This window comes from Podarcis melisellensis (assembly GCF_964234715.1).
Source record: "Podarcis melisellensis genome assembly, chromosome: W".
In the NCBI taxonomy this organism is placed as follows: domain Eukaryota; kingdom Metazoa; phylum Chordata; class Lepidosauria; order Squamata; family Lacertidae; genus Podarcis; species Podarcis melisellensis.
The window spans coordinates 8,976,091-9,002,585 of record NC_138535.1 but is presented as its reverse complement, the minus strand read 5'-3'; the positions used below and the strand labels follow the sequence as shown (position 1 = coordinate 9,002,585).

General features: G+C 46.6%; 2 protein-coding genes across 2 annotated transcripts in view; both read left to right on the top strand.

The window, feature by feature from the left end:
* Positions 1-26,495, top strand: part of LOC309361268 (uncharacterized protein) — a gene marked incomplete at its 3' end in the record, with an annotated part of 324,188 nt that overhangs the window by 1,409 nt on the left and 296,284 nt on the right. The window lies entirely within an intron of this gene.
* The window catches only part of LOC309361211 (nuclear pore complex protein Nup214-like), a gene marked incomplete at its 5' end in the record, with an annotated part of 49,298 nt that continues 36,664 nt past the window's right edge, over positions 13,862-26,495 (top strand). The window contains 7 exons of the mRNA XM_081896143.1: positions 13,862-13,890; positions 14,428-14,582; positions 15,638-15,729; positions 16,320-16,409; positions 18,324-18,473; positions 20,317-20,380; positions 20,828-20,922. Of these exons, the coding sequence (XP_081752269.1) occupies positions 13,862-13,890; positions 14,428-14,582; positions 15,638-15,729; positions 16,320-16,409; positions 18,324-18,473; positions 20,317-20,380; positions 20,828-20,922 (675 nt within the window). The remainder of the gene's footprint in view (positions 13,891-14,427; positions 14,583-15,637; positions 15,730-16,319; positions 16,410-18,323; positions 18,474-20,316; positions 20,381-20,827; positions 20,923-26,495) is intronic.

The following is a 26,495-nucleotide window of genomic DNA, read 5'->3' as shown; positions in this document are numbered from 1 at the left end:
TAGAGTACCCACTCCGCATAATTCCTCTTATTGAGCTTAGGAATCCCAAAAGCATCAGCTAGCCTTGCATTAGCCATCTCTGCTCCTTTAATCAAGCTGCTTTCTAGCAGGCTGCGTCTGTGTACAGCAGCTGCATCCAAAAGCCCTTTTAAAAGTACTTTTGGTTTTCCAGCCTCTCAAGCCTTTGGGGCTGTGCCACGGCAAACGGCTTTAAAAGTTCAAAGTCCAGCCTTAAAGCCATTAATTAGGAGCTGGCAGGATGCCCAGAGCAATGAGCACATACCTCTCATCAAGCTTCTTCACGCGCAGAGCAGATATCGTCCGATCCGTCCCTCTGCCTCTGCCGGCGTTCCGATCCTTTGTTTCTTTGTTCCTTTGCCAGCAGCCATTCTTCAGTCCGATTGCGTTTTTCTGGGCCCGGAACCAAAAATGTGAGATTTTGACCAGCTTCGGCCCATCTGAAGCTGAAGCTGATACAGGCTCGTCTTATCTAGAGCCCAAGCAGAGCATCGTCACACACAGTGGAAGGATAAGCAGTATGTGCTACATTCTTAATTTTATTTACACTCTATGCTGAGAGAATACAAACATGCATCTTGCCTCTGCGAGAGCAGAGAAGCAACTCCTCTCGGAAACAAAGAACACCGAGAGAATAGTGAAAAACAGGAAACCAGTGTACGTCACATCCAGTCTCCCATTCCCGTGGGAATCCAACAGTAGCGCTGACTGTGGAATGCAAAACAATGTCTTGTGACTGCAGTTGCTGCTCAGTGAGGGAAATAGAAACCAACAGTTCCCTGTGAAACTGTGAATGTGCCCACGCCGGAACCACCAAGACCAGCACTAGTAATAGAGGTATTGCTAGAACTGGCAAACGGACACCCGCTAAAGGTTAAGGCGCTATTGGACTCAGGCAGCTCCTGCAACTTTATGAGTAAGGAGTTTGCAGCCGCACACCAGATACAAACCATCCCCTTAAATAACCCGCTGCAGGTGACCACGATTGATGGGAGGGCGCTGTTGGGAGGAGAAGTTAACCAGCAGACTGTTCCCATGACGATGAGGGTGGCACGACACACGGAACTAATAGCGTTTAATATAGCCACCTTGGGGGGAGCGCCCATTATTTTGGGGATGAGCTGGCTAGCGCTGCACGATCCGCTCGTGGGATGGCACCAGAGAGTGGTTTCCTTTGGGTCAGCGCATTGTCTGGCACATTGCATGGAAAGGGGGAGCCAAGTAGGTACCCAGGCCACGTTAGCAAAGATAGAAGTTACAGACCAAGGAAGGGTACCACGACAATACGCCGATTTGGCTGACGTCTTCAGCGAAAGGGAAGCAAATAAACTACCCCCGCACAGACCCTTTGACTGCCAAATCAACTTACTCCCAGGAGCACAATTACCAGTGGGCAAGGTATATGCAATGTCAGACAGGGAGATGCAGGAGTTAAGGGAGTTTATTGACAAGAACCTCAAGCGTGGGTTCATCAGAGAGTCACGGGCAGTGGGGGGTAGCCCAGTGTTCTTTGTGGACAAAAAAAACGCAGTGTCCGAACCAGTGGCTTTCCCTATGCCCAGAATCGATGACATTCTGACCCGGGTGAGAAAAGGGAAATTTTTTACCAAGCTGGACCTAAGGGGGGCGTACAATTTAATACGTATGAGAAAGGGAGATGAGTGGATAACCACTATGTTCACCCCTTTAGGGGCCTTTGAATATCTCGTTATGCCCTTCGGCCTCCAGGGGGGTTCGGCCGTTTTTCAATCGTTCATGAATCACGTCCTAGGGCCATTGCTTTACAAGAACTGTGCTGCGTTCTTAGATGATGTACTAGTGTACTCAGAGGATGAAGAGCAGCATGTGCGAGATGTACGAGAGGTACTGAGCAGACTGCAAGAAAACCAGCTGTGGGTGAAACTGGAGAAGTGTCAGTTTCACACCAGAGAAGTGGAATTCCTGGGGTACCGGTTGTCAGACAAGGGATTGGCCATGGATCCTAGCAAGGTGCAAGCGGTACTGGAATGGAAACCACCGAAGACTAAGAAAGATGTGCAAAGGTTTTTGGGGTTCGGAAACTTCTATCGGAAGTTCATCAAGAACTTTGCCCACTTAACAGCCCCCATCACGGATTGCCTCAGCAGTAAGAAGAAATTTGTCTGGACGGAAGAAGCGCAGCGAGCGTTCGAAAGTTTAAAGAGGGCGTTTGCTTCGGAAGAACAACTCTTACACGTGGATCTGCAACAGCCGATGAGAGTGGAGACCGACGCGTCAGACAGAGCGGTGGGCGCCGTACTCCTACAGCCGGGAAAGGATACGTCAGAATGGAGACCGTGTGCCTTTTTCTCGAGGAAGTTGAACAAATCAGAGAGGAACTATACCGTGTACGACAGAGAATTACTCGCCATCCATGAAGCGTTCAAGAGATGGCGACACCTGCTGATTGGGGCGCAACACAAGGTCCAAATGCGGACAGACCACAAAAATCTAGAATACTGGAGAACAGCCCGAGTACTGAACCAGAGACAAGTGAGATGGGCGCAAGAGTTCTCCAAGTTCAATTTTGAAATTCGCTACGTGCCAGGCGCAGAGAATGTTAGAGCGGACGCTCTCTCCCGAAAACCTGAGTACTTGGAGGGGGAGGGAGCGGCGGAAGAAAGACACATCATCCCTGAGGACCACTGGGTTTGTGGTGCAGCATTGGTGGGGCAAAGAGAACTGGTAGAGGGTACTGAGAACGATGAATATGCCCAAGAAAAGCTTAGGGAACTCAGGGAAACAGGGGAGAACACAGGGGGGTTTGAGGAAAAGAATGGAAAGCTGTATTACAAAGGGGCACTCTACATACTAGATGGGGAACTAAGAGGGCGAGTGCTCAAACAGTTACACGATAGCCCCACGGCGGGGCACTTCGGGCAGCACAAGACCATGTGGTTGGTTACCAGAGAGTTTTGGTGGCCCAAGGTGAGGGAAGACGTGCGGGAGTATGTCCAGGGGTGCGACAGGTGCCAGAGAGCTAAAGGAGAGAGGCTGGCGCCAGCGGGGTTATTAGAACCCTTACCCACACCAGAAAGGCCATGGGAGATGGTATCCATAGATTTTATGACAGATCTACCGAAATCCAAAGGGAAAACAGCTGTCATGGTGGTAGTAGATCTACTAACTAAGATGTGCCACTTTATAGCTTGTTCACACGCAGTCACAGCGGAAGAAACCACAAGGTTGTTGTAAAGCATATTTTCAGGTTGCATGGCGCCCCCTTGAGGGTGTTGAGTGACTGAGGGAAACAATTTACTTCCAGGTTCTGGAGGAAGCTAATGAGCTTGCTGCACGTGGAGGTAAGTTTTTCCACCGCCAGACACCCAGAAACAAATGGGCAGGCCGAAAGGGCAAACGGGGTTTTGCAACAATACCTGAGGTGCTATGTAAAAGACAGAGAAAATGATTGGGTAGATAAGTTACCTCTGGCAGAATTTGCCTACAACAACGCGGAGAACGTGTCCACAGGGATGAGTCCCTTTCTGGCCAATTATGGGTGTCACCCCCGAGCATTTCCAGGAGAAGGAGGGGAGAGCTGGAGTGTACCGGCGGCGGAACATTTTGTGGAAGAGATGGAAGCAATCCATCGGCAGCTCCAACTCAACTTGGAAAAAGCCAAGGAAGAATATAAGAAGCAAGCAGACAGAAATAGAAGGGAAGGTGAAACGATAAGGGTGGGAAACCGGGTGTGGCTATCCACCCAAGGGTTGCCGTTCAAGGGAGGGTGTAAGAAATTGAGACCCAAACGGTTGGGACCCTTTGAGGTCATACAACAGGTTAACCCAGTAGCATTTAAACTCAGATTGCCCAGTCACATGAAACTGCACCCAGTATTTCACAGATCATTACTGTCGCCGTACCGAGAGGGACGGGAGTGGGGGGAACGTGAGAGGGAGGTCACCCAAACACCCGTCATAGAAGAGAGAGAACGCAACATGGAAGTGGCAGGAATCATCGATTCCAGGTGGAAGGGGAATCAGGTGGAATACTTGGTAGAATGGGAGGGGGAGGAAGAGTCAGAAAACACGTGGGTGCCGGCAGAAGAAGTCCATGACGAGGTTTTAATAGAAACGTTCCATCGGCGTTTCCCAAGAAGACCGCAGCCTGTGGCGCGATTTAGGAGGGAACACTTCGGAACCACCGATGAGGAAGGGGTGTTTGAAGGGTTCCCAGAGTCAGGGGTTGAGGAAGCAGCATACTCAGACGAAGAAGAGGAAGAAGGGGAAGGAGATGGAAGGCAGTGGCTAGAAGTGTTTGAATCCTCTGATGACGAGGAGAGCTCCTTCTGAGGCTTTCCAGCCTCACCGCCTGCAGGAGAGGAGGCGGGAGGAGGGGGGCCTGGGGGGGAGGTAGATGTCAGGAAATTGCCATCGGAAGAACAGGTGGCGGTAGGGCTCCAGGAGAATAGGAGAGACTCTGCAGCAGAAGAGGGAACCAGTAGGGGGGGAGCAGGAGCTCCAAGGGGAAGGGAATCGGAGGAGAGGCTCTGGGACACTTCCAGTGAAAACAGCGGAGAGGTATCAAGGCCCCCTTTAGGAACCCCCACCCCTCGCCGGAAACTGTCACGCAGGGAATCCAGGAGACGTGTTTCCGTTAAGCAGCTTTTATGCTGGAAGCGTTTCCGCAGGCGCCCACTGTCGGATTCTACCAGCGACTGACGGAGCCATGTCAGAGGGCTCCGCTCAAGGCAAAGTTTTGCTACGCTGAGCAAACTCTGAGGGACCAACCCTTTTACGCACAAGTAGCTCATTGTCCCATCATACATATTTTGGACTTCCTCTGGGCCCTCCCATCTGAATTTCCTTGTATTTGAATGTAGCAGTTTTCTAATATCATTATTAAAACACAGTATTCCAATTAAAGTCCAATTTCTTAACTTTTCTTAGAGTTCTAGATCTCATTTATTTAATTAACTCCTAATTTAATCCTAGGCCTATTTGGTACTTTTGAGGCAAGGAAGAAGGGCTACCCCTATGCTATCCATATAATCAGTTATCAGTAATCAATATATTCAATATATATCCATATATGTTTGCACATAATCAAGGCTTACAGTATTTTATAATCCATTTTGAATCAAAGGGAAGCTGTGCCTTAGCTAATTGCAAACTGCTTGAAACAGCAAAGTTAGGAGCCGACCTTTCCCCCACAAACATCTGTGTACCCTGGACAAGGGGAAGACGTGAATCAGAGATTCTGGTACAAAATCCCCTCAGATACAGGCTAAATTAATCCACAGAACAGGAAGAGCAAAACCGCAAAATGTCCAAGCTCCCTGTCCTGTCATAACTAGGGGAAAGGTTAGACAGAGCGTCACTGGAAGCATTGGAAAGCAGAACTAGAACCCTGTGCTTGGCCAGTGCTTGACCAGGGTCGGGTAGCGTGACAAGAGCTTGCTGATTGGCTGATTCTCGCTGACAATATTGTGAGTCCCTCCTGATTGTCTCATGATCTATGATTTGCTGTGATCTGCTCAGGTATAAGACCTCTGGATTTCTGTCAATCGGGGTCCCAGTTCCTTTTGGAAGAGATTCCAAACTGGGTCCTTATTGGCTGGCAATAAACTTCACCTTCTTATTCTCCATTGCTGAGTCTGCCTGATCCTTATTTTAACACCAAGCGAGTACCCACTTGCGTTCACTTGCATCACTTTCAAGCAATTTCTAATTTTTTATATTACAATATTTATTCAAATCGTCTTTAAATTTCTTCCACTCTTCTTGGTATTCCTCTTCTTTCTGATCGCGGATTCTTCCAGTAAGGTCAGCCAACTCCATATAGTCCATCATTTTCACCTGCCATTCTTCCACAGTTGGTAATTCTTGTGTTTTCCATTCCTTGGCTATTAAAATTCGGGCAGCAGTTGTGGCATACAAAAATAACTTTACATCTTTCTTGGGTAGTTCAAAACCTATTATTCCAAGTAGAAAGGCCTCTGAGTTTTTTTATAAATGTATATTTCATCATTTTAAAAAAATCATTATAAATCTTTTCCCAGAAGTCCTTCACCTTGGGACAGGTCCACCACATGTGATAAAAGGTACCTTCCTTTTCTTTACATTTCCAACATAAATTACCACAGTTATGATAAATCTTAGCTAATTTAACGGGTCAAGTACCACCTAGACATCATTTTCATAATATTTCCCTTTGACATCATACATGTAGTAAACTTAACCCCTTTCTTCCATAACTTTTCCCAATCCTCCATCATTATATTGTGTCCCACATCTTGTGCCCAGTCAATCATAGCCAATTTAACTTGTTCATCCTTTGTATGCCACTCCAACAACAAATTATACATTTTAGACATATTATTAACATTAGTGTCTAACAACTCCGTTTCCAAATTGTTTTTTTCTGTTGCAAAACCATTTCTCTTATCAATCTTGAATAGTTCATTAATTTGATAGTATTGAAGCCAATTCACATTATCTTTGATTTGTTCAAATGGTTTTATATTTAACTCCTTCATTGTCCTCTAACAATAAATCTGAATATCTCAACCATTTATTTTCCATATTTAGCTCTTTTGGGGCCTGTGCTTCCATTGGTGAAATCCATTTGGGTGTTTTTCATACCAAGAGATCCTCCATACATTGTATAGCACTTTTCTAATTATATGATTCTTAAAACCACTATGGGCCTTTATCTTATCATACCATAGATATGCATGTTGGGATACTGCCAGGGAGACAAAGGCCATCAGGAAGGCCTACACGTCGTCTCCAGACAATCTCTCGGTCTCCTGTAGAACAGCATCAGTCAATTAGCTATACGAGCCTCAGACACATTCCAAGACCCATGAACGCCCTTTTCGCAGAGTTTCCACAACGGAAGATTCACCCAGGAGAGCATATTTACAGCATTATTCAACGTTGGTCAGAACAAAGGAAAAACATGACTGCTTGCATCCATGTCGAGGAAAACAGCAAGGACAAAAGCTATATACAAAACGGAAACTCCCAGTGAGCAGGAAGTACACAGGCATGTGACACACAACAGCCTGTTCCCTTTTAAAAATGGAACAGAAATATCCTAACATCCTCCCCCTTTCCGTGTAACCTGTAGTACCTGTGGTTCAACCCAATTGCAACCTCTGTGCATAAACCTTAAGTTGTTCTCTGTTAACAACCTTAGACAACAGATCACCAGGAATTTCATTTCCTGACATGTAGGACACCTGAATGACTCCTTTCTGGATACACTCTCTTGCACGATGTAGCTTAATCTGCAAGTACTTGGTTCTTTGCTTGCAGCTCTCTGAGTTCAGCAAAGCCAAACAGGATCTATTGTCTTGATACACTTGTACAGGACATTTCACAGAAATTCTGATGTCCTGAAACAGTTGCATCAACCATTCACAATCCATGAGTGAAAATGACAGAGCATTGAGTTCTGCTTCACAGGAATTTAGGATTATTGTCGTCTGCTTTTTGCACAGCCAGTCAAACAGACAGTGGCTGTACATGTAGCATATTCTAGAAGTGCTTGCACCATCCGTGGTGTCACTTCCAAAACTAGCATCTGCAAAAATTTCAAGACCTCCAGTCTTCTGACGGGTGAACCTCAGCCTGTAGTGCAAAGTCCACTTCAAATAGCGGGCTATGCGCTTCAGAGCTTTTCAATCCTGAACAATAGGATTGTTGGCATGTCTGCTAAGCAGGTTAGTGCTTACAGCTATGTCAAGTCTTGAGCATCTAGCAATGAAATTCAGCTTGCCTAGAATGCATCTGTACAGTGTGGTGTCAGAAAATGCTTCAGCAGTACTATCTGTTGGAATCTCAAGCCTTGTCAGAGGAACTTGCCACTCTCCAGGCACCCGGCTTGAGCTCCTTGTTGACCTCCCCGTCTGCGACTCCCGGCAGGATACAGGCAAGGTCTCTATCGGCGATCCTCCTCAAACGTGAGAAGAACACACCACTCTTCCCTCCTCCCTGCCTTCCCAAGGAAGGGGAAAGAGACAGACAGAAATGTATTTACATGCCTTTATTTCTGTCTTTGCAGCAGTACAGAGAAACACGTCTGCACTCTCCAAACACCAACAGCAGAGAGAGAAACTCCACCCCTGTACTTCCAGTACAGGTCAGATGACACTCTGAGCTAACATCTGGTGCTCAGTACAGTGAATAGACTGTCCCTTTGTTCCCACGGTACAGTCCCAAACATCAACATCCTGTTTGGCTTTCCAGCCAGCTGCAGCTCGCTGCTGCATTGCTCCTTTTTCATAACACTATCTACCTGGTAACCTGTCACCATTGGTGTGTCTGCTGGGTTTGCATCAACCAAATTCAACCTGGTTAATACATCAGCAATTTTCTGTGTTTGGTGTACCAGAAAATTACCTGCTTGGTCACTCTCCACCTGCAGAGAAAGATAGTTGGATACCTCACCAAGATCCTTCATGTCAAAGTGCTCCTTCAGCTGAGCTAGGGTGCTTTGGTACAAAGCCTGATTCTTCCAAAACAGAAGAAGATCATCAACAAAACACAAACAATACAGTTTGTTTTGCCCCTCCTCCTTGACAAACACACATGGACCAGCTTTGCCTTGGTGAAAACCTAGAGAAAGCAATGTCTCAGTGAGTTTTGTGTTCCAACACCTGGCACTCTGCTTGAGACCATATAAGGACTTCCGTAGTTTATAGACCATTCCCTTCTGTATCTGCATTCCATCAGGTGGAAGCATATACAGCTCCTCCCCCCAAACCCCGTACAAAAAAGCTGTTTTCACGTCGTGATGAGAAACGTGCAGTTTCTCCTCTGCAGCAATCTTGAGCATTAGCCTAATGCTCTCATACTTGACGGTGAGTGAGTAGGACTCGTGGTAATCCTGTCCTGGTACCTGTGAAAAACCTCTGGCAACCAATCTGGCTTTGTGTCTGACAACCTTGCCAGTCTGGTCTGTCTTGGCCTTGAAGACCCATTTGCTGCCAGCCAGTCTCACTCCTGGGACTACTGGGACTAGCTCCCAGGTTTGGTTCCTATCCAAGGAATCAACTTCAGCCTTCATGGCATTAAGCCATGGCTCAGCATCTTTAGAGGTTAACTCCTGAACCTCTTTGAAGCTTGAAGGTTCCCACACCTTCTCTGAGCTGCTAAGAACAGCAGTTGCTGTCTTAGCAAACTCATCAGTAAATCTCTTTGGAGGTTTGCCTTTTGTGGCCCTTTCAGATCTGCATACTAGACGCAAGTCTTCTGCACTCATCTCCTCCTTCTTAGGAGAAAAGTGACCAATGGTGAGCAGTGGTTCTTCCAGTTCAGTGTCAGACGCATCAGATAGTCTGACTGAGGCCTTTGCGCTCTTGTAGTCTGCTGTGTCATCACTGTCACTGACAACAGCAGCAGCGCTGCCCACTAAGCTGGTGTGATGGCCTGGGAATCCGATTCAGAGTCTGAACCGGAGGAATCCCAGCCTGCACAGGAGTCCCCGCCTCCAGGGCCGGCTGAACTGGGGCAGGGCCTTGATTCTGAAGCGCCTGCACCTGTGCCGGATCCTCAGGAGCAGGTACCAGGTGAATCCACTCTGGCTCCAGAGGTGGTTGAGGACTCAGTGCCTACAGGTGAGTCTCCCCCTGGGCCCAGTAACCCTTCAGCCTCTCCTGAACTGCAGACGCTCAGGGCAGAGAGGCGAAGGGAACTGGTTTCTCCCAGGAGGAGTGCTCGCCTTAAGGCCAGGAGAGGCGGGTCTCCTGGGGGCCGGGACCGCCCCTGGCCTCAGAGAAAATAAAGGCCAGTCAGCCCGGTCCCAGGTTGCGGGAGCAACGTCGTTGATGAGCTGTTTTGGCCAGCATCCAGTCCTGTTTCCCCCAGAGTTCCTGTCCTTGCCCGTCTTCTCGCTGTGGACCCCGCTTCGCCCGAGGAGGACTGTCTGCCGACCCTCAACTCAGGTCCTGGACCTCACCCCACGGTAACCTCCCCCCTGGACCAGCACAGCTGGAATCCGAACTCTGATCATCATCCTCAGCTTCCTCTTCTACCTCAACATCATCTGCTTCTTTCACATCATCTTCATCCTCCTTTTAGTGACTAAGGAAAATTCCCACATTCCCCCCCCACACACACACTTAGGATTGTACTCAACACTCTTTGTGAACCTATTGGACTTAGAGTCAGTCATACCCCATGAACAAACCATGTGCCCCACGCTTCCCAAGCTTGCTGCTCTGTGGGGTGTAGACCCACATGTCAGAACCAAAGATTCTCATGTGCTTGATATAAGGTTTCTCACCAAACATCTTCTCATAGGGAGTACAACCAAAAGGTGATGACAGTCTGCGATTAAAGGTATAAACAACCATTGACAGATCCTCCCCCCAAAACTTCTCAGGGAGATTGGCATCATGCAACAAGGTTTTTAGGCCTTGAAGCAAAGTTTGGTTTGCTCGCTCTGCAAGTCCATTCATCCATGGCGATCTAGGCGTTGAGAGGCTATGCTGGATTCCCTTCTCAGTCAGGAAAGTTTCAAACTGCTGAGAAGTTAATTCACCCCCTCGATCAGTAAACAAACAACCAATGCGTTTGTTGTGAGCATTTTCCAACCAAGCACAGAACTCCTTGAACTTAGGAAACGCTTCTGATTTCTGCTGGAGCATAAACACATGAATGTACCTGGGAAAAGAATCAATTAAAACCATGAAGTACCTTGCTCCACCCAAAGAGGGCGCAAGTGGACCAACCAGGTCAGCGTGGACTAGCTGATAGGGCTTGGAAGCCTGCCTGCTAGACACCTTGCCTTTTGGAGCAACCTTCACCTTGTTCTCTGCACAAGATAAACATTTCATGTGAAACTTACAGGGCTTGATGTTCCAACCCTGAACCAACCCAGGTATCTTAACCAGTGCCTGCCAAGACATGTGACCAAATTTTTGGTTCGCCTCATGAATACATCCTGCATGAAGAACTTTGTTAGTTTGTGCAACACAACAAGATTCAACATTAGACACAGCAACACCATTGTCATCATAAGTTATACAGAACAAACCATCTATAAACTTTGCATGTGAAATGTCCTCTTTGGCTTTCCTGATGACACAGACGCTCTTCTTGAAGGAAATCTCAAAGCCTCACCCAGTAAGCTGTGGGACGCTGAGCAAATTGTCTGCAGCATCTGGAACATAAAGTACTTCGCTGATGGATGAGTGCAGACTTGCCAGTTTCACTGTCCCAACTCCTGTAATTCTCAACGTCTTTCCATCAACCTGTTGGATCTCTCCATCTTGAGGCGTGAAGGAAATAAACAGCTGCCGATCCTTCATAATGTGCCTTGTCGCTCCAGAATCGACGACAAATTTTCATTTGGCCTCTGGAGAAGCAGTACTAACAAACAAAGCCTTGTTTTTCACTGGCCTGGGCTTTCCACCCCCCTTCTGTTTCTGGCCATCTGCAGGCTTCTTCTTTTGTTTATTTCCAGTCTTTGGGCAAAATTTCTGAAAATGACCTTGGTTCCCACAGTTCCAGCACTTCACAGCTGCCAACGCCTTGGCTCCCCCTGGAGGCTGGAATGCTGTCTCACATTGCTCCCCCTGAAGCGCACAAGCTGACTCAGCTGCATTCCTCCTATCATATTCATTTTGCAAGGTCGCCAAAACCTTCGTAGCAGTGAGGTCCTGCGCAGGAAGAGTTGCCAGCTGGCTTGCCGCAGCATGATAGCTTTCATCCAGGGAGTCCAGGATAAGGATTGCAAACAGAGACTCAGGCATATTGAAACCTCTATGAGTCAATTCCTGTCTGAGATGCTGCAAATGTAAAACATGGGCTCTAAGGTCTTCCCCTGGCTCCAAGTGCTTCCTGTGCAGCTTTCTGAAGTAAAGCAACACAGACCCAGCTTCTTGTCGGAGATGACAGGCCTTAAGCCCTTCCCACATCTCACGGGCACTGGCCTTTCCAGCCAGGGTGATTAACTCCTCAGGAGCTACTGAGAGCAAAATTATTCACATGGCTCTTGAATCCTGTGCCTCCCATTCATCTGTCAAAGGGGCTGGGGGGTCCTCAGAAATAGTTTTCCACACACCAAGCCTTCTCATCTGGCCCTCACAGTACCTTGCCCAGGTCTGATAATTGTGGCCATTGAGCTTTGGGCACGGAGCACCATCTGAGGCTTGTAAAAGCTCCATTTCAGCTCTTTACTTCAGCCGTGGGCCTTATTCACTTCAAAAGCTCCTTATCTTTGGCAGCTCGTAAATCAACAAGGCCTTCTTGCTCTCCTCCGGCCTAATTAGTCTGCCGGACTTCAAAGACTCTGCCGTGGCACAGAAAAGTCTTGCTTTCCCCCCCACATACCTCTCGCAGTCTTCAGCAGTCTTACTCTCCTGTAAGTGCTGTGAATCTGAGCCTGTAAACTGTTGTTGGGATACTGCCAGGGAGACAAAGGCCATCAGGCAGGCCTACACGTTGTATCCAGACGATCTCTCAGTCTCCTGTAGAACAGCATCAGTCAATTAGCGACACGAGCCTCAGACACATTCCAAGACCCATGAACGCCCTTTTCGCAGAGTTTCCACAACGGAAGATTCACCTAGGAGAGCATATTTACAGCATTATTCAACGTTGGTCAGAACAAAGGAAAAATATGACTGCTTGCATCCATGTCAAGGAAAACAGCAAGGACAAAAGCTATATGCAAAACGGAGTCTCCCAATGAGCAGGAAGTACACAGGCATGTGACACACAACAGCCTGTTCCCTTTTTAAGGAGGAACAGAAATATCCTAACAATGCATGCCAACCAAATCGATTGTCCAATCCCTCCAGGTCCAAAATATCTTCATTGTCTAATTTAATCCAATCTTTAATCCAGCAGAAGGCCACAGCTTCAAAGTATATCTTCAAATCAGGCAGGGGAAAAACCCCTCTTTCTTTTACATCCGTAAGTAGTTTATATTTAATTCTAGGTTTTTTTCCCTGCCAGATAAATTTGGAGAGCGCCTTCTGCCATTCTTTGTAATATGTCAATTATATTCCTAATATTATCTTGCATATGTCTCCCAGGCAGAAATCCTGCCTGACCTTTATGTATATATTCTATTAAAACCTTTTTCAGTCTATTGGCCAAAATATTTGCAAATATTTTATAATCCACATTAAGTAATGAGATTGGTCTATAGTTCTTAACATCTGATCTATCTTGCTCTGGTTTCGGTATCAGAGTTATGTACATGTATGTAAAATCTTAACAGAGGCTCGAGGTTCCAAATGCAAGTTTCTCCCAACCTTTTCCCAATCCTCGAGGATACCAAGGACACTGCTGATTAATTACTTCTAACAGGTCCTTGAAATCTCCTGAGGAGCAGCTGTGACGTGCTTTTAAAAGCAGGTACTGTAAATCTTTGCGATGTTGTTGCTGTTGTGCTGAAAGGGAACCCCCCATCTCTACGCTATTCCAAAAATACTCACCGGGATCCAGAAGGATGCGAGGACACGTCTGTAGCCCTTGCCAGGTGAAGCGAGTATGGTCAGGCCCCACGTTAGGCGCCACATGTAGGAATAATGGAGAACGACAGGAGGTTGAATGCAGTGAGCTGTGCATGAGCAAGCTCAAGAGCAAGCTTCGCAGAGCCTCTTTTTATTAGCAGAAGTCAACAGTTGGAAACAGTAGTGAAACCATGTGACGTATTAACATCCAAGCACATTTCCAGCGTTATCAAATACACGTGTTAGCAGGTGTTTTCCTAAAATGTTCCCCGATACTTGATTACATCTGCGTCCCTGGTCATGCTCCAGCCAAGTGTTATGTCTAGTAACCAAATCTGTGAGAGGACAAACAATCAGGGGGGAAACCATGTTTTCTAGCCAAGAGCCAGGAGTTCAAGGAGCGTGGGCGCGATGCTCCTTGGCACACTGTTGCATGCCTGGTGCGAGGTGTGCCTCAGCACAAGTGAAACGTTACCTCCACACAGTTCGAAAGCACGCCAAAGTGCAAGTAGATAAATGGCGGGAAGGTAAACGGTGTTTCTGTGCACTGTTCTGGTTTGCCAGAAGTGGCTTAGTCATGTTGGCCACATGACCCAGAAGCTGTACGCCAGCTCCCTCGGCCAATAAAGCAAGATGAGCGCCGCAACCCCAGAGTCGTCCACGACTGGATCTAATGGTCAGGGGTCCCTTTACCTTTACCTTTAACCTATCTCAGCAGGCTTAACAAGCAACAGCTCCCTGGGTTATTTTGGAGAAGTCCTGACTATTGGTACCGCTTTAAATATATAGTGCAGCTATTTTTCAATACATTTGTGGGACAGAGGTTTTCCACTGCTCTTGCAGAGTGCTGATGGCACAGGGTGTGACCAAGGGCACCCTGCATGCAGCTACGGGTAACAGTCACCTGCAAAAGGCCCGTACCATGAAGATTCCAAGTCCCAAGAGCATGAATTCTTCTATTCTCCCTCCCTCCCCAGGTTCACTGCTGCTGAATCTTCTATACAAGCTGCCAACAGTGGCCAAAGCTCCAGTATGTTCTCCTTCTCACCTGCTGGGACTGTGGGTCAGTCCACTGTGCTGGGCACCCCTCCTGCAGTGCCAATCAAGGCTTCCACCCCAGTCTCTTCAGCAGGTATATCCCCTCTCCCTTTCCCCCCTTTTCTGCTGATAAAACCTCATATGTAGTTGTGACTGCATTACATGTGGATTAGTATGAGAAACAGGGATTGAGGACTATAAACTTTGTACAAAAATGGAAGTTTGGCATTTCAACATCCTACAGTGGTCAGTTCTTTTTGCTGAAAATGTCTATTGCTGCCACACAGATTTTATTTTTTACTGCCTGTCTGTGTTTCCTCCTTTCTGGAATGGTCACATGTGTGCTTAGAGCTCTCTTTGCCATGGTGGTCTGCTCTTTCTTGCTCTTTCTTATCTACTGCAGAGCTTTCCAAACTTTACATGTTGGTGACACACTTTTTAGACATGCATCATTTCACAACACAGTAATTCATTTTTTTACTAGCAAACTGGAGGTTAAACTAACCCCTTTCCAGCCCTGGGAGAAGCATGGGGAGCATTTGCATGACACACCTACAAACTGCAGCTGCCACAACACACAGTTTGGAGAGCTCTGATCTACTGCTTAATATTTCAAAAATCTTCTAATCAGCTTTCAGTCTAAAAAAACAAACAGCATGTCATTAAAACTAAAACACAACCTTAAAAACAGCTATATGGAAACTACCATATTTTTCGCCCTATAGGACGCACTTTTTCCCCTCCAAAAATGAAGGGGAAATGTGTGTGCGTCCTATGGGGTGAATGCAGGCTTTCGCTGAAGCCTGGAGAGTGAGAGGGGTCGGTGCGCACCGACTCCTCTCACTCTCCAGGCTTCAGGAAGCTATCCGCAAGCCTTGGGAGCTCCGCGGGAGTTCCCGCCGGGCTCCCTAGGCTTGCGGATAGCAGCCTGTTCTGGGGGCTGGGGTCGGAAATAAATTTCCCCCCTTTATTTCCCCCCCAAAAAACTAGGTGCGTCCATTGGCTGGTGCGCCCTATGGGGTGAAAAATACAGTACATAAAAACATATAAACTTAATTTTCCTGAAAGCAGATAACTACACTTACCAAATCCTGTTATCTTTGAAATTCATGAGTCTATGAGTGATTTTGTTTCTTTTTGGACTCTTAGTGGAGCGTCCTTCTCAGAGTGCTCTTCCAGCTTCCATGCTCCAGAAAACAGCCAAGATTTCCTCAGCTGTTTCAAAAGTGAGCCCTTCCCAGGTAATTAGAAGCTGACCTGTCTGTCCTTGACAGGAAACATATTGTTCCACCTCAAAAACAAGGATCAAATCAGACAAAGCTTACTACGTGAACATAGCTGCTTCTATCTCACACAGCTTCTCTCTGGAAGATTGAAGGAGTCTCTGAGCAGATTTGGTAAAGGGAGACATTCAGTTATGTGAGTGAACCCCAAGAGTGTGTTCCTGTGCATATTAGGTGGTTATTTAGCAAGGAAGACATTTTACCTGTGACTCCTGGTGGATATGTGGCTCAGGGTGCCTAAACACTGTTGGGGGATGGGGTGGGGGTTGCTTAGGAGTTTTATGGGGGGCAGGTTTTAATTTTGGGGAGGCTTAATTTTTCTTGTCCTTAGTATTAATTTTTTGTACCATTATTGTCAGACCCCCCCTTATAGACAAGCAAATTACAAACTTTATTTACTTGTGTTTTGCTTTCAACACACACGGTCCCCCCTTCCTCCCTCTCTTCCTTTAATATGTTCAGAAGTTTTCTTGTTTTATCTCTCATAGCAGAACATTTTAGTTCTAAAATTCCCCATCAAACAATAATAAAGCATTTGTGCCTTGCAGGGCCAGCAGCAACCACCCACTGCTGGGGAGGAGAAACAGGCTCACCAGTGGAAGAATTCAGATCCTGTCATCATAGGAATCAGGGAGGAGGTGAGGCTTTCTGGAGCTATGATGTACTGCTCCTCCCCGGGTCACCTTTCTTTGAACCTGGGCTCCATATGAAGTTCGACTTCAACGTTCATCAATGGTCAGAGGATGATGGGAGTTGTAGTCCAACAACATCTGATGGGCAACATGTTTGCTGTCTGTACTGTTCTTCTCCAACCTGAGCTCTCAACGGTTGGGTGTGTCGTCATTTAACATGCATGAACTACTGAACTTGTTCCTGTAGATCAGTGTTTCCCAACCGGTGTTCCGCGGCACACTAGTGTGCCGCGAGACGTTGCCTGGTGTGCCGTGGGAGGGCACACTCATTGAAAGCAAACAAGCATCATGGCGGCAGCGGCAGCAGCGGCAGCAACGACGGCAGAGGCAGCGCTTAGGCCCGGCCCACATCGCCTCGGCTCACAGGCTCTGGGCGCCGACGCCGCCCCCTCCTCCCGCCGCCAGGACGCGCGATTGGGTGGCGGGCGCTGGGCAGGCGGTGCTCCGCTGGCCCGGCTGAGGAGCGAGCGCAGGCGGAGAGGGGCGGTCGGGGCGCCGCTGCGCCTTCCCGGGGCACCCAGTCCGCGCGCGGCGGGAGGCAGCTCCACTGGAGCCACTTACCTCGGAGGAAACGGGCACAGGGAGCAGGGCAGTTGGAGGAGGGCTAGGCCTCAACCCTGCGGCGGGGCAGAGTTAGGCGCGCCTCAGGCCGGCATCCGTCGGGGTTTCGCCCGCCCAGCTTGGGCCTGGGACCCGGCTGCAAGAAGTGCACTTTCTCGGAAGGAAGTCGCTGGGACTTGCCTCGGAGTAGGAGCGGCCTGCAAAACCGTCCATGGGAGGGAGCGTTACTGAATTGGGGGGGGGGGGTTGCGCGCAGTCAGGCTCAGGGTACCCGGTTGAAGGGCAAAAGCGAAGGGTCTCGGGATGCCTGCGACCTTCTGGGCAAGGATTAACAGCGCCGTCTTAATTTTGCAGTGTGTGCATGCGAGCGATTGGGGCATTAACGACGTGCAGCCGGTATCGGTTTGATTATGATTATCCCGCCCCTGCGGACCCATCTGTTGAATTCCTGCTCCAGCGCGCAGGTCAGCCCTCCGCGGTGAGAAGGAGAAAAGCGGTAACCTGCTGTTTGGAATTCCAGGCTGGCAGCCAAAAGCTGATGCCATCATAAATTTGTTGGGACTCAACGGTGCTACCCGGTTCTGTTGTTCTGGTTGTGTTGATGCGGTAAAAAGTTGACGGCTTGTAATGTCACAAACCCAAAATTGAGGCCTTTACGTCACATTGGTTAATAAATACTAACTTCTTCCCCCTGGTTCTTAGTTCTTATATTGAAAGGATGGTCTTTATCTCTGAAGATTACCATTCAAAGGAGCTGTTGAGAAGGTACTTGCCCCTGTTTAAAATGTCTCACATGGCAATCCTAACCAAGCCTTAAATTTAGGAAACACATTGCTGGGGGGGGGGGAGGGGAGCTATGAGGATGAGGCTGCTAGTTTCACCCCGTCATTGTTCTCCTCTCCCTCCACAACTTGGAAGGTGATTTTTTGAAGCTGAGAGTCTTCTGTACTCTACACAGAGAGAGACTGAGAGCTGTTGACGAAGAGCTACGTGTGTGTCTTTCTTCGATTCCAGCCAGAATATCAGCTTTGTGTTCAGCCAAACAGGCCCAGGTTGCGCACTGAATAAAGTATTTTATAATTTTTCATATTTCTGTTTACTTACTATTTCATAATAAAGTAATTATAAAATACTTTCTTTGTGTTTATTTGATTCCTATTAAAGAGAGTTACTTTATATATAGTCAATATAGGCACAGAGTTAATTTTTTAAACATTTTCTAATGGTGGTGTGTCTCGAGATTTTTTTCATGAAACAAGTGTGCCTTTGCCCAAAAAAGGTTGGGAAACACTGCTGTAGATTGCACATTTCCAGAAGGAGATGGAAGAGCTGAAAGGCAGGACAGCCAAAGCTGCCATCGAAGTGGGCACCGAGGAAGAGGAGGAGATGTTGAGGGTGGAGTCAAACGACCTTCACACTTTCCTTTTGGAGATCAAAGAGACAACAGAGGTAAGAGGATTTGGGGGAGGATGTAGCCTCCAGTTGAGAACCAAGTTTTCCTTCATGCTCAATTAGCTCAGGGTTGAGAGTGGGTTACTTGTTAGGTCCTGGTTTTTACAAATTGAAGAACTTCTCATTCTGTTGATTGCATGGGATGATTATGGTGGTATTACTATTGCTGAGACGGTGACATTTTCTGTGTAATCCTAACCATGTCTGCTCTGTTTGGTAGCCCTGGTAATTCAAGGTGGGTGTTGTATTCTTCATTGTGTGGTGTATATATTTTATTTTCAGCTTTGCCTGAAACAGTTGCCAAATCAGTATCATAAAGCACAGTGAGTGGTTTGAAATGGCCTTCTGATTCCTGCCGCCCCTCAAGTCCCACTTATTAAATACAGTAGTTAGTTCACTCCATTGTTTCGTAATTGAGTGTATGTTTTCATTTGCTGAAAACAATATGCTGTGCCTTAATAGACCACTTCACCCTTGGCTGCATGCCACACGTATTTTCCTTATTTATCATACTTATCCTATTCCCATCAGATTGCACTCTTGAGGAGGAAGTTTGAAAGGGGGTTTGGTGTTCCTGAAGGAGACATACTCTCTCCATTGTGTTGCCTCCGGTAAATAGGTTTGCTGGGTTTTGGGGAACCGCCCCACAAACCTTTTTTGAGCTAGAGACAAAAGTAAGATGACAGAAATGTGCATACAGTGGTACCTCGGGTTAAGAACATAATTCGTTCTGGAGGTCCATTCTTAACCTGAAACTGTTCTTAACCTGAGGTACCACTTTAGCTAATGGGGCCTCCCGCGCTGCCGCCACGTGATTTTCTCTTCCTGAAGCAAAGTTCTTAACCTGAGGTACTATTTCTGGGTTAGTGAAGTCTGTAACCTGAAGCGTCTGTAAACCGAGGTACCACTGTACAGCATAGTTCCATCTTCTGGTTAAAGAAGCTTAGTACCATGTCTGAACTGATAACCATAATTTGTGACTGCCTTGGAAACCATGGTCTGAAGGCTGTTTGGGTTTTATTCTTTTGGCAAATCATATATATTTATTGGATGATTTTAAGCTACTTCTTGTTCAAACTTCTCAGAACGACTTTAGAGCAAAAATCCACAGCAAGCCACTTAAAAATTCCAGTGGGAGTAAAATGTCTGGTTTTGAGCTAGGACTGAAAATAAAATAAAGACAGCATCAAGCAAACAGTTTGCCACAGTTGAAGCCTCTAGACCAGGGGAGGACAGGCTTCCAAGATCTGTTGTTGCTTTTGCTAGAATCCTGATATTCAAACAGAACATTTGCGAAAGGCACACACTTAAGGACAAATCCCTAGGCTTAGTTTTCTTTAATGTTGTGTACCAGAACTGAATGGCACCATCAGTCCTTCTCACCCAAATCCACCCTGGTTACCTTCTAGCCCAGGCTTTCTTCATTTCAATAATATATAATGGGGCAGGGTGCGAATGTTATTGTTGCCACTGTTTTTGTTCTATTTATGTTGGGGTTTTGTTTTTTTAAGTGCTTTGTTTTGTCTAATTAGTTTAGCTATGGTTATGGGTTGGCATACAGATGCCAAAAATTTAAAAAAGAAATGAACAGGGAATTGGGATGCAGACCGGCTTGTAGAAGCCTTGTGATTCGTTAGGTCCCACCACCCCTGCCCCTGAAATGTAGAATCCTGTTTGTGGCAGCAGTTTGTGCTGCTGAACTGTGTTGTTGCCCCAGTATAGCTTTCTTCCAGACCTGATGAATTAACATTTCTGTGGAAAAGCCACATATGTGTTTTGTGCCAAAGAGTTCCACCTACTTCCTGGTGGGTCTTCCTCTCCCTTTGTTCTTTTCTTGTAGTCCCTTCATGCAGACTTTAGCCTCCTGAAGACAAGCCTGCTGGAGGGGTTTGCAGGGCTGGAAGTGTTGGAATTTCAAGCCCTTCTCACGAGAAGCTGGAGGCAGTCCAGGCACCCAGCTTGAATTCCTGTTGACCTCCCTGGCTGTATTCCCCAGCAGACGCAGGCAAGGTCTCGATCGGCGATTCTTCTCAAATGTGAGAAGAACACACCCCTCTTTCCTGCCTCCCCCAGGCAGGGGAAAGAGATAGACAGAAACGTATTTCCATGCTTTTATTTCTGTCTTTGCAGCATTACAGAAAACTTGACTGCTCTCTCCATACTCCAGCAGTGTTATAACAAACACTCCCTGTACATCCTGTACAGCTCATATTACACTGTGAGGTAATTCCGGTGCTGCGCACTGTGAAATGACTGCCCCTCTGTTCCCACAGCAGTCCCAACATTCCCATCATGTTTACACTTCAAGCTAGGACTTTGCAGCTGCATTGCTTCATTATCGTAACAGGAAGAAGCAAGACAGAAGGACATGCGTGCTCACAGCGATGAATATCTGCACCTGCTCTATAAGAGGCCTTTGGACCCAAAAAGTGAAGCTCAACTTCAGGTAGGATCCTTGATAGGGCAAGGGGGTCAGAGCTTTGGGAGCCAGGGGGAAATTATAAATGCCTGCTAGGGAGGCAGAGGATGTTCCAAACCCCATGGTCCCCAGCAGGTAATGGTACCTGTTCCAGTTAGAGATGTCACGTAAGCTGCTCCAATCTTTAGCAAGCATTCTCTGCTGCTAGTTGCTCTCTTCTCAGAAGTTAAGCGTGTTTGCTTGGAACTGTTTTGGTAAGAGCTTTGGACAGTGTATATGAATATCTTATCTCTTCCTCTCCTCTTTTTACTTCCCCAAGAGCCCTGTCAAGTAGATTAGGCTGAGATATGGTGAGTGGCCCAAGGCAACCCTGTGAGTTTCATGTCTTTGGATATTAGAACCTGGGTTTCCTTAGTCTTAAAAAGGTAAAGGTAAAGGGACCCCTGACCATTAGGTCCAGTTGCGGACGACTCTGGGGTTGTGGCGCTCATCTCACTTTACTGGCCGAGGGAGCCAGCGTACAGCTTCCGGGTCATGTGGCCAGCATGACAAAGCCGCTTCTGGTGAAGCAGAGCAGCGCATGGAAATGCCGTTTACCTTCCCGCCAGAGCGGTACCTATTTATCTACTTGCACTTTGACGTGGTTTTGAACTGGTAGGTTGGCAGGAGCTGGGACCGAGCAATGGGAGCTTACCTCATCACGGGGATTCGAACCACCGAACTTCTGATCAGCAAGCCCTAGGCTCTGTGGTTTAACCCACAACGCCACCCGCGTCCCTTTTTAGTCTTAGTCAATCTCTTTATCCACTACCCCAGGGCAGCTATGTTTTGGTCCTTACAGCTGTTGGTGAACCACAACTCCCAGCACCCCTGACTGTTGGCCAGGCTGGCTGGGACTCATGGGAGTTGGAGTCCAACCACAGGTTCTCCATTACAGTGTACTGCTTCTCTGTGAATACATGTGCAATTCCCCAGATTGGATGGAAACTATTTGTAGACTGGATTGGGTTTTGTGACTACCAGTTGACAGTCCCTATTATTTTTGCTAAAGTGGCCATGGCCCAGATGTAGAAAATTTCTTTTGCATGCAGAAGGTCCCAACTTCAATCCCTGTCATCTCCAGGTAGAGTTGGGAGAGAACCCTGTCTGAAACTCTGGCGAAGTGTTCCAGTCAGTGTATCCAATACTGAGCTAGTTGGACCAGTAGTTTGAATCAGTACAAGGCAGCTTCCTGTGTAAATTGGCTGTTGATTCAGAACCATGAGGACTAGAATCTTCCTTATGTTTAGGGGGAAATCAATAGCCCAGTGGTAGAGCACCTGCTTTGCATGTAGAAAGTCCCAGATTCAGTCCCCAGCATATCCAAGTAGGGCTGGGAATGTTCCCTGCCTGAAACTCCTGAGAGCCATTGCCAGTCAGTCTAGACAGAACTGAGCTAGATGGACCAATGGCCTGACTCAATTTAAGGCAGCTTCCTACATTTCTGGGGTGAGCAATGCCTCTATTGTACGATTCTCTAAAGGGCAAATTGTTGACCCGCTGGCCTAGAGGCTGTTCTTTAAGCCAATGTCATCTTCTCAACATTTTTCTTTGCTCCATCTTCAAACATGGAAGGCAAAGTTTTTGTAATGAAGTGCCAGTTTAATAATTCTAACCCAATTTTTATAAAGAAAAAGTGGGTTCATCATCAGGGATTGTTTTTTCACCACCAAGTGCCATGTTGCTCAATGTGGCGATTTTACAAGGACTTGAGCTGCTGCAGTTAATTTCATGGATGGGGAGGCTGGAAGCCAAATGGGCTTGTAAATACTGGGTTGCCGCAGGAAGTTCCTGCCAATGTGCAAAAAGGTTTTTTTCAAACGAGAGACTTCACCTCACTCTGCTTGTGCTTCTCCTCCCCTGGGGGTGTCAGAAGTTAAACAAGCTATTTCTCCCCTGAACTGTAAAATATTGAACTGAGCCTTGGCTGGTATTGTGTAATTGACACAGCTTGGATGCATGAGGATAATGTGGGATGCGACCTCTGAGCAGGAACCATAATTAAAACAGTACCTTAGAAGGCTGAATGTAAGGTCAGGGTGTTAGTTAATCTCTTATTGCCCTTGGGGAATAACTCCCTTGCCATAAGAGCCCTGCTGGATCAGGCCAAAGGCCTACCTTCTCCAGCCTCCTGTTCTTACAGTGCCCAACCAGGTGCCCCAGTGGGAAGCCCACAAGCAAAACTGGACTGCAGCTGCGCTGTCCCTACCTGCGATTCCCAGCAACTGATCACTGGTCAACAACAAATTTGTTGTCTGCGTTTTTTCAGATGATTTAGGACGAATCTGATGTGCTGAATTCAAAATTCACATTGGTTTTGCACAATCAGGTCAAGTTTTTGAGCTATGACCACGTCTTTTTTTACATTTTTGTTCACATGTACGCTTGTGTGGAGCATTTTAGAAGAAGTAGGTGGGGGTAAAATGCCATGTCGAATAATTGCTCCGGAGCCCGTAATCGGGTTCCCTTGCAGATTGGGGGGGGCGCTGAAGGTGCCCGCTGAGTCCCACGGTCACAGGCTTCACCCGCCTGTGGTTTCTGAAGGGGTCCCCGCTTCGCCGTAGCGGCAAGACCCAATTCCCACGGAGCTAAATCCCTCAGAGTTAGAGGGAATCCGCCATTACCGATGGCGCCGACCCCGGAAGTCTACAGCCAGCTATAATATAAAAGAGAACATGATGAAAATGGCTCATAGGTGGTACCTCACTCCTTCCAAATTATCAAGAATGTATAAAAACTTGTTGAATGCTTGTTGAAGATGTGGAGGAAATAACAGTGACATGATCCACATGTGGTGGACATGTGAAAAGATTTTTAAAAATTGGGGGAAAATATACGATGAACTAAAAAAGATGATGGGGGTAACTTTTACTAAAAAACAGGAGGCATTTCTATTAAGTATTATAGGTAAAGAGATCCCAAAAAATCTAAGAGAGTTATTATTGTATGCAACCGCAGTGGCTCGTATACTTGTGGCCAAGGGATCACGAGGCTCCAAAAATAACAGATTGGCAAATCAAATTACAGGAATTGGTGGAGATGGCTCAATTGACTAGCAAACTCAGAGGAATCTCAAAGCAAAAATGTGCAGACAAATGGGATGGTTATAGAAGATGTGTTCAAAAATATAATAATATGTAATGCTTCTAGGGGTTGCTCGTGCGTAAGTTGCCGCCACTCCTGGCTAGGTTGCCTGATTGAACCCTTTCTGTCTGGACAGCCTTTCACCCGTGGCTGTCTCAATCGCTGGCAGAATCCGTCAGTGGGCGTTTCTTGAACTTCTTCCAGCAAATAAGTTCTTTGACGCCAAGTCTCCTCCTACTCTCCCTGTGCGGAAGTCTTCTGCGCAGGTAGGGTGTGGGCAGCGGAGTACCCGTGCTCTCCCCGCTGGTCTCCGGCGATGAGTCCTGGAGCCTCCTCTCCGATTCCCCCTTCTGCCCCCCTTCTCCACTGGTGTTACGCTGATTTACTTCCCCAGCAGATGGGCTGCCTCTCTCCCTACTGGGACCCTCTCCAGCATCCCTCCGGAGCCTTCCCTCCGCCTCTGGCTCCGATGGCAGTTCTCTGACATAATAGTTTTGACTCCATGCTAGCATTCAAGTGATAAAGGAACTAAAAGGAGGTGGATAACAATTAAGGATTTATTATGTTTTCAGAATGTATTAGAAAAATTATACAGAAAGGTTTGTTTTGTGTACATTCAAATGTAAGATAAAACATATGCAAAGGGACTTGACAGGAAGTCAAAGTTGAAGAAAAGATTTTGGAAGATAAAAGTGGAAAAATATTTACTGTCATTATCATCATTTTGTGTGCGGGTGTGGGTGTCTGCACATATGTGTGTTGTTGTATGCAATGTTTGGGAGGAAATAAGACGGTAAATAACAAATAACTAAATATCAATGCATGTAATTTTTATTTCTTAATTATATTTAGTGGTAGTATGGCTGTATTGTTTTTTGTAACATAAAATCATTCAATAAAAATTATTAAAAAAAACAAACCAGCACGTGGAAGTGGATTCAGTATGGACTAAAACAAAGGATGGTGGCCAACCTTTCCCTCTGGGGGCAGGAAACTGTGAACTCCTCTTTGTCCTCTGAAATATACACTTAAGGGGGGGAAGAGGAGGAACAGGACAGGTGTCAGGACACTCATGTTACCACCTCAACCCCTCCTTTTTGTGATGTATCAATGATGTAGTCATGATGTAGTTATGATGTAGTCTTAGGGGTGTAGCATGGAGGATTAGGAGCTAATAAGAGTTGGGGTCTTCTTTTGTCTGGGGCTTCCATCTTACTTCGTCTTGCTGTGAGTGGGTGTCCTGTCGCAACAGTTTCAATAAAGACCAAGCCTACTGGCTGCTGTTTTGCTCCAATATTCCTGGTTGGTGTCCTTGTCTTTTGTCCAAGGGCGCCCTCGGATTTCTCCGTTAACAAAGGTTTCTAGACAACTGAGTTCTAGAGCAGATCCATTTAAAAGTAATGGACCGAAGTAAGTCATGCCCTACAATTTCAATACATTTACTCTGAGCAGGGGTAAATTAAATGTTAGGAGATACCAACTTGCTAGTTATACATAGAACAGCTTGTTGAACTTAGTTTCCCAGATATACTGGGAACACTTTATTAAATTAACCTGAAAGCCAGTACATAACAAAAGCCCTGTTATGTACAGCTTCTGTCAAGGCAAATAGACTTTTGAATTTGTAAAACAAAGCAACAGATTAAGGACTATTCAGAGACTTTGTTGTTCCCTCTCGGTGAGAGAGATAATTAGAAACGTAATAACCACAGAGCTGATTGAAAGAGCAGCTTGAAACGACTAGTAGAAGTTTAATTTAAAAGAAAACAGGGGAAGCTTGGAAGCTACGTTAAAAACAACAAAGTTACAGTAAAGACAAGAATAAGGGAAGATTGGCAGAAACGTCTCTTCTCTTTTAAATAAGAACTGCCTAAGAAAAAAGGTTATATTTGACTGCAATGATCTTGGGTACTCTTTCGACCCTTACTACTGAAAAACTGGACTTACCGTATTTTTCGCTCTATAACACACACCTGACCATAATACGCACGTAGTTTTTAGAGGAGGAAAACAAGAAAAAAATATTCTAAACGAAACAGTGAATGTATGATTTTTGTGGTTCATGCTGTGGCCACAGATGTGATCTGACGGTGAGTTTGGGGTAGCCCAATGCAAAAGTCCTGAGGATCCATGTGGATCCATGCTTTGTAACCACATTTTTGCGCCATTGCAGCCCCATGCGTGTGTGTTTTTTGGTGCAGGCTGTAGCCATGGATATGCTATGTGATCTGATGGTGAATTTGGGGTGACCCAGTGCAAAAATCCTGAGGATCCATGTGGATCCGTGCTTTGTAACCACGTTTTAAGTGGGGAGGGAAGGAAAAGCATTCAAAGGACAAGGAGCACGCGTGGGGTGTGTGGAGAAGGATGCTGCTAATGATGCAGGAGAGGGGTGTATGGGGAGAAGGAACACGCATGGGGTGTGTGGAGAAGGATGCTGCTAATGATGCAGGGGAGGGGTTTAAGGGGAGAAGGAG